This window comes from Neolamprologus multifasciatus, chromosome 11 (genome assembly GCF_963576455.1).
Source record: "Neolamprologus multifasciatus chromosome 11, fNeoMul1.2, whole genome shotgun sequence".
Taxonomy (NCBI): Eukaryota; Metazoa; Chordata; class Actinopteri; order Cichliformes; family Cichlidae; genus Neolamprologus; species Neolamprologus multifasciatus.
The window spans coordinates 2,736,176-2,744,304 of NC_140449.1; the positions used below are offsets into that span (position 1 = coordinate 2,736,176).

At 41.5% G+C, this 8,129-nt stretch overlaps 1 protein-coding gene across 1 annotated transcript; it reads right to left on the minus strand.

Annotated features, from left to right (window-relative positions):
* Positions 1-3,210: 3,210 nt before the first annotated feature.
* On the minus strand, positions 3,211-4,932 carry LOC146507586 (uncharacterized). The gene is made up of 4 exons (XM_085176761.1): positions 4,788-4,932; positions 4,395-4,646; positions 3,727-3,816; positions 3,211-3,556 (listed from the first exon to the last, which is right to left on the minus strand). The coding sequence occupies exons 1-4, from the start codon at positions 4,915-4,917 to the stop codon at positions 3,297-3,299; spliced, it is 732 nt and encodes a 243-aa protein (XP_085032887.1). The 5' UTR covers positions 4,918-4,932; the 3' UTR covers positions 3,211-3,296.
* Between the last annotated feature and the right edge of the window lie 3,197 nt (positions 4,933-8,129).

Sequence of the window (8,129 nt, forward strand, 5' to 3'; positions counted from 1 at the left end):
TCTATAGAAGTCCATTACTGTATATAGTAACTGTTAAGTCTAATATACCCTAGTAAGCTATAGTACCTTTTCCTTTGGGAAGATACCATCTGTGCAGTCTGCAATTCTGTTGAAGAAAGATGTTGAATCTATTTAATTATTCTTGAAAAATAATTTATTTCTGTGCATTTTCCCCCCTGCATCAAATTAAATTTGATTACATCGATTAAGCATCATGAGGTGGAGGGTGGTTTGTTTGTTTTTTGCTGGGAGTTTGCAACCCTATTAGTTAGGTTGCTTAATATTTCTGCTAAGTACTCTTTAAAATACCATAATAGGAAGGATTGAGTAGGTTTAAGTTTATTAGATTGATCAGTGTTGCTGAACTATGAAATATTTTGGGCGCAGTGTATTTTTTTTTTTTTTTTTACATACAGGTATAACAGAATAGCTTTAGTGTTGTTATTTATTTAAACTTGAGTATAAACTTATACAAAATGCAGCAAGATATTAAAAAAACGTTTTATTGATTAAAAAACACACTATATCGGATTCATATCGGTATCGGCAGATATCCAAATTCATGATATCGGTATCGGTATCGGACATAAAAAAGTGGTATCGTGCCATCTCTATTCTCAACAATGCACATAAGTGTTTCTACATAAAGGAGTTTATTATAGGAATTATAGGAACTGTTTAATAAACTCCTTGCTATCTAAAATATAACAGGACACCGGAGTAAATTCTCGAGCATCTCACACTTCTGATAATCAGCTGTCTGCTTGACGTTTATTCAGCTGTGTAAAAACTATAACTTTAATCTCAGCCAAACCGATTTACTCAGGAACAAATAAAATACTAAAAAAAGCCAAACAATAACATTTTGAAGTTATCTAAGTGACTTATATATCATGTTTAACCTGAGTAGCGAAAGACGGCGGTGGGTTTGAAAACGATTAGCCGGGAGTCTGGTGTTCTCACGGCTCTAGTTAGCCTAGCCCCCGGCTAGCTATCGAGCTAGTGGCTAACAGACGTCTCCGAAAACGTCGGAGCGCTTTTGAAAATATGTGGTGTCTTGATAAACTGAGCAGATATTTGAGGTTTACACAGCTACATTCTCGCCTGAAAATATGTTAAACGTTTATTTTGTGACCCAGAAAGAATAATAAGAGTAATATTAAAACTAACTAGCTGCCGCCATTGTTGGAAACTGAGCTGGGCTGCGCTATGAATTTTGGGACACAGCTTCTTCTTCTTCGGGGTTTAACGGCAGCTGGCATCCTTGTACATGCAGTGCTGCCTTCTTCTGTTTCAGTCTGTTATTACGGTGTGTTCACACCGAACGCGATGGACGCGAACAAAAACGCCCCAAACGCTCCTAATTTGACGCGTGCACATTCGCGCCTCAACGCGTGTCCAAGAAAAATCCATCGCGCGTCAAAATATGATATTTTGACGCGCGTGAACCGGAAATGTGGGAGGGATGTGGGAGGAAGTTGTGCCAGACCGGTATCTTTGCAAGATGGCAGCTGTCGAGCTAGCGCTTGAAGAGAGAGTCTCCCTTCTCTATGTACTGTGGAGAGCAGAGCAGCGGCGTAAAAGACGCCCTCGCCGTACCTGGGTCCATCAGGTCCTCCAGAGGCATGAGCAGTTTGGTGAGTTTCACCATTTGCTCCAGGAGCTGCGCCTGGATGACGGCCGATTCCAGTGACATCACTGTCTTTCACTCGGCCAGTTTGAGGACCTGCTTCCCCGGGTCGGTCCCAGAATCGCCCGCCTAGACACCAATTACAGGCGCTCAATCCCACCTGCAGAGTGCCTGTCCATCTGCCTGAGGTTAGTAAAAGTATTTAATACGGTAGTCCTTTATTGATACCTGTGCTAATACATGCTAAACCATCCATTTATACACTGCTAACATGGATGTGCTATGCTAACAGTGAATGCTCTCGGTGTTTACTGATAGCAAACTGTGGTACGGAGACGACTGTTTATAATATTTCTAGTGATACTCAGAAGGTCTCATCAAGTCCCGATTTAATTCGATTTATGCTGTTATCAGTGTTTGCAATGATAGCATGGCTGTGGTGTCATATCAATGTATGCGCTCGGTGTTTGCTGATATCAAACTGTAGCATTAGGACCACTGAGTTAACCTTTGTAGTGATGCTCACTCCTTTTTATTTAGACCTGGTTTAATTCTGGGATAGTTGAATATTTGTATATAATCACCGCAGACTGTTTTAGATTATATCTAATATATATCATGTAATTATCCTTATAATTACAAAATGTTTTATGTAAGATTTATGTTTTGTAATTTGTAATTTTGTAATTTCAATAATGTATTTTGTAACTGCAGTACACATAATACTCATTTTAAACAATTTTGTCCAGGTTCCTTGCCAGCAAACAACTCCTCCAGAGAGGCTGTCCTGGTGAGGGAGAAATTCATGGCTCACTTCTCGGTGGAGGGAGCTGTGTCTTGGCAACCAAAGGAGTAGCCTGTTTGAAGTCCGAGTGACTTCCCCACAACGGCTCTTTTAAGAGCCACCCACAAACCTCTAAAGAGTCTTCCTGTCTTTTTAATTTTTTCTTAATAAATGGAGCTCTACTCCAAAATAAACTACCCTCTTTTTACTCTCTTAAGTAACTTGTCTTCACTATGTTCCTATATACAGTGTGGTGCAAAAGTTTGGGCACCCTTATTAATAGTCATTATTTTCCTGTATGAATCGCTGTTACAATGAAAAATGTCACTTACATATATCATATAGGAGACACACACATTGATATACACTAAATATTTATTTCATTTCTCTTTTTTTGTGTCGCCAATTTATGCACTTGCTTGATTTAAACAGTTATTGCACTTTCTGTAAACTGCATTTCACTTCTCAAATATCACTGTGTGTGTCTCCTATATGATATATTTAACTGACTATTTTTATTGTGACAACCAATGATTTGTACAAGAAAATAATTACTTTTCACAATGTTGCCCAAACTTTTGCATCCCACTGTATTAGTATGTTTTGTCATTAGTATAATATGAAATAAATTCTACTTGTGTCAAGTCGGGTGCCAATATTTGCTGTGTAGTAGAACAGAGACATTTGTCATTATAAATGTTTATTTGAAAAAATATATAAATTCATTAACAAAAACATTTATCATAAATATATGAAATGTAACTATTTACAGAGAGACAGGAATAAAAAGGACCCAGCTTGGAGTGGAAGAGCCTCAGGGAGAAGGAGGAGAAAAATAAGAACGTTGTTTCTGCCCTGGAGAGCTGCTGCCTCATCAGAAAACTACTGATCATTAGGGTCCAATGTTTCCAAATTTAACACAGCTGTGCTGTTTTCAAAAGCTAATTTATAAATTTGAAATTTCACGAATTCTCGTGTCTGAGGCGGCATGCTCTCCAGAACAGGAACAAGGCCGAGGAGGAAATGTTCAGTTGGAGACGGGCGTGGCCTCTTTAGGGACTCCAGGATGGCCAGCTCCAATGCCGATGGACCGTCCTGGGACCCGTCCCTCGCCCGCCTTCGAGCTGTCCTCCTCTGTGGGCCTGTAAAACACAGCACAAAACAACACAAAGTAATGAGAAGGCTGCTATTAGATTTTCATTTTCAAAATTGAAAAAAACATGATATAAACAGATTGGTTGTAGATATTTAGTAAAGGTGATCACAAGGGAATTCAAGCAAGTAAAAAGCTGTCAGTGATTGATGTTCATACCTGTGGGTGCAGCAGCAGGAGCTGAGGGACCAGGGACTGGGGAGCCAGGAGAAGAGACAGGGGAGGACTCTGCTGCATGATTACTTGACTCTATGAAGACAATATTAAATGTTAACAGGTTGAAGACAATAGTCATAGAGAATATTATATTATTATATACTTATATACTTATTATTATATACAGTGGTCTCTCATTTATTGCAGCACATGAGCAGTAGTCACAGTTCTCACAAGTTGATTCTCAAAGTGAAAACCTTTGTCGATTTTAAAACGTAAAAGTATTATGCCGCGCTTTTTCTCCATCTGCGGCGCCACTTTTGTGCGCCTTTTTTGCTCCCTGGTGCAGGTGTCTATTTCCGAATAAGGGTCATAGTTATCAGTGTTTTTGTGCTGTTTTTTTTCTATTGGACGTGATGGTTATCAAAACCAAACATGATAAGTTTGGCAAGCGCAGGAGACACGACACGGAGGAGATTTGTCATTTGGGCTGCAGAATGCAATGCGCATTGTTGAAAGCTGTACGGTGCCATAAAAAAAATCAGTGAAAAGGCGAGGCAGTGATGGATGAACAGCGGGACTACTGTATACTGTTTATTAATAAACAAAATATGTTCCTGTATGACAACACGCATAAATTAACTGCCTACATTAACTCTATGTAAACATACCTTCTGACTGACACTCCCCTGCTGCCTCTTCGGGCTGTCCCTGGTCCTCGGGGGAGAAGTTCTCCACGGTCCGCACCATATTACCGCTAGTCTCCCGCGGGGTGAGGAAGGGGTCCAGAAACCCCATGACCGCGAAGAACTTCCATTTTCTCCCCGATCCTGCTGCAGACCCACTCCTCTTCTCCTTCTCTGTCTTCTTCTCCTTATTATAAGTGTCCCTGAGGCTCTTCCACTTTCTCCTGCAGATGTCCTCTGAATAAACGCATTATCTTGTTAGCGGAAAGGTATTTGTACATCAGTGGGAAAATAGCGGGACAGTAGGCGGGCTTGCTAGCTTTTGCGCGGGTTCATCGGGTCAGTCTGAAAATTAAAAAGAAGAAGGAATGAACTTACCAGGTTGCCCGATCTCCTCACTTATGTGTCTCCAAGCTAGGTCCTTTTTATTCCTGTCTCGGTAGAAGTAGTAGCTAGCATCATATAGCTCTGGGTGATTAGCCACGGCACTGATTAGCTTTTCCTCCATACTGAATGAAGAATCAAGGGCTTTGGCTGGATCTGCCCCTTTGACCTAGGTCAGAGCCACGTCACCAGGCTCCTGATTGGTTGTCGCGGCGCGATTTGACGCTGGAGTTCAGATTTTTCCAACTCGAGCGGTAGACGCGAAACGCGCGTATGCACAAAATGCAACACAAAAACTCACGCGCGTGGTTTTATTCGCGAGTCAAACGCACCAGACGCGCTACACTGACGCGCGTTTCACGCGTTTTGGCGTTTTCGCGACGCAAATCTGCTTCCGAATTTTCGCGGGACCCGCAATCGCGCGTCATCACGCTTTTCCATTGACTTTACATGTAAACCTGACGCTCTATTCGCGTCCATCGCGTTCGGTGTGAACACACCGTTACACTCTTAAATCCTACTACTTATTCCTGTGTCTTTTGGGATCTTACAAAGCTTCAAATGACACATCCACTATTAAATTAGTCGTTGACTAATCGTGGCAGCCCTACTATTAATTATACAAAGATTTCACTCTTGTTCAACAAAAGGATTTTAGGAGTAGCAGTAATACCATACTGTTTACATTGAATTAGATTTAGGTTTCTGTATACAGTGTCATTTCATAACAACAATTACCTCGGTGTACTCAAGGACTAATTTGCTGTGATGAGGATCAGTTGATGACGAAACAAGGAAGCTTAAAATACCAAATCAGATTAACCTCAATGTTCAAGAAGAGAAATATGCTGGGCGACCTCCCACAGGTCAAACCTGCAAAACACCAAGAACCAAGAATAAAATACAGCTTCCCACTGTCTTTATATGGGTATAGACATTTTATTTTTTCACTTTAGAGAAACAGGCTTTCAGGTATCGTGTGTATAAAGTATGGTAGCTGCTAAATAGTTTCAGTACACCAAAAACAGTACATTAATAAATAAATGTGTCCATCAATGTGTAATGTGTAATCAGTTTTCAGGTATTGGGATTAAGTGAGCCAGATCACACTTTTACAGCTGACATTTTTTAGCTGGCGATGCTTTTTCTATCCGGTCGTTAAGTGATGACGTGACGAATCCTACTTCCGGGCCTAAAGTAGTCTGCGTTTAATATGGCTTTTGTGTTGTTAACATGTTTAATGTTTTGTATTTTCTTCTATTTAATCTCAAAAAGCTCCTAAAAGAGTCAGTGATCACTGTTGACCTCCCTCGGCTTTTATTACCGCTAATCATTTATTTAAGCTCAGTTTTTAAAACCTTAGGATGTAACTACAGCCCAGCCCATGCAGCAGTATATGAATGACTAACCTCGTATTGTGGATGGATTATCTCAGTTGTTCTCCTGGCTGAAGTTTGGTCCTTTTACAGCATCCTGCCATGCGATTACATTTGTTCCTGACCACCGAGAACACTCACGCTAACGTTTATCGAGTGGAAAAAAAGTTAGCTTGTTTATATTATGCTAACATAGCTGTGTCGCTAGCGGTCACGTAGCACATCATTATATACCAGCTAGCCAAACTTCAGTAACCCTACAAACGTCACTGCTGTTTAGTTTTCTGTCTTCATTTATGTTGGAAGTGATAACAGAGCTGTACGTTTTAATTTGTTTCCAAAACCCCGAAGTCAGGACATGCTATTTTGTATTTAGATAGAAGCTAGTGAGCTAACTTCCTGCTAACTTCTAACTCCGTTAAATGTCATAAATTCCGTTTTCATGGATGCCTGGATGTTAAACTCAATTGTTACACCTGGTAGAGCAGAACGCTGATCATTTTATTAAAGATGAAAGACTTTAGACAGTTTTTAACTCTCAGTAATGCCATAGTGATCGTTTGATATATGGACCTGCAGCGGAGTTTAGGCCCAGACACGGCTAGTGACGTCAGACTTAACGACAGGATAAGAGTCATTCAAAGTGCTTTTTTCTGTATATGCACCTTGTTTCACATTCACACAATTCACTGTGCGTCAGAAACAGCTCAGGCTTTAGTATCTTGCCCAAGGATAGCTATTCCAGTCTGCACGTTCAAGCGAGGAGCAAACCACCAACTTTCCAACCCACCTTATGAGCCACGGCTACCCCATGATCTGTTTAGAATGTCAGCATCGTGTCATAGACCTGCTGATATCTAGTTTTCAGCATATTTCTAAACCCTTGCAGTTTTATTTATATAGAGCAAAATCAGTACAACAGTTGTCTGAAGGCACTTTACATTATAAGTGAAAGATCCTACAAAGAACACTCCAACAATCAGACGACCGCACAAGAGCAAAACTCCCTTTTAACAGTGACAGGTTAGCGCCTCCCTGACTGATGAAACCACCTGTTGTCCTGTAACTGAAGTTCATAAAAATGTATCCATAACAAGGATGGAACAGTCTCTCACAGTCTGTTTCTAAACCTAAAGAGAATTATGGATTTGATCAACTGGTCTCTGAATGCTATTGACACCCTTTAACGAGAAGTCTGGGCTCGGGAGAGACCGAGTGCCCTGGAGGGACTTTCCCTGCCGGATACACGATGGACGGGTGGCAGACATGGAGGATCGTGTGCCTGGCGGGACTGTCGATCGAGGACGCTGAAGATATCTACCTATTCTGAACCATGATAACAGGGTTCTTGCTGATCGGAGCTGGCTTGGCCCTGGCTTATCGGAGAATTAAGAAAGCGGAACCGGCTGTTCAAACCCCCACAAGGTTGCTTGCTGGGATTGAAACGATGGGATGAGGCGTGACTTCTCAGAAAGGGCTCATTGAGAGCAGCATGGTTAAGATCTTGGAGACGCTTATGGCTGCCGTAAATACTCAGAATAACACCTCTGAACGTATATTGGGATACATCAAGGAGAGGCCTGCTCAGAATAACACCCTTGAGCGAAAGTTGGATTACATCGTGGAACAGCTGACTGCAGTCGTGAGTTCTCAGAATCGGCTCTCTGAGCAAAAGAATGACAAGACCAGCAAGTTTGATAACATCATGGGGAAGCTCGCGGTTCTCCAACGGGAGATTGAGAGACCAGTGTCGGAGTGTTAAAGAACAGCTTTGAAATTCTCATGAGTTGTTGCAAAAGAAAAATTACCATCATAATGCGGCTACCCCTTCGGCACCAGCCGTGGGCTCAAGGCCGGAGCTCAAGGCTGGAGCTGAACAAAACACCCTGATAACGACTGTGTTGAGTCTGTTCTTCCCGTTCCCTACAAGGCCACCTGGGTTTGCTGGAAGACTGTTTAC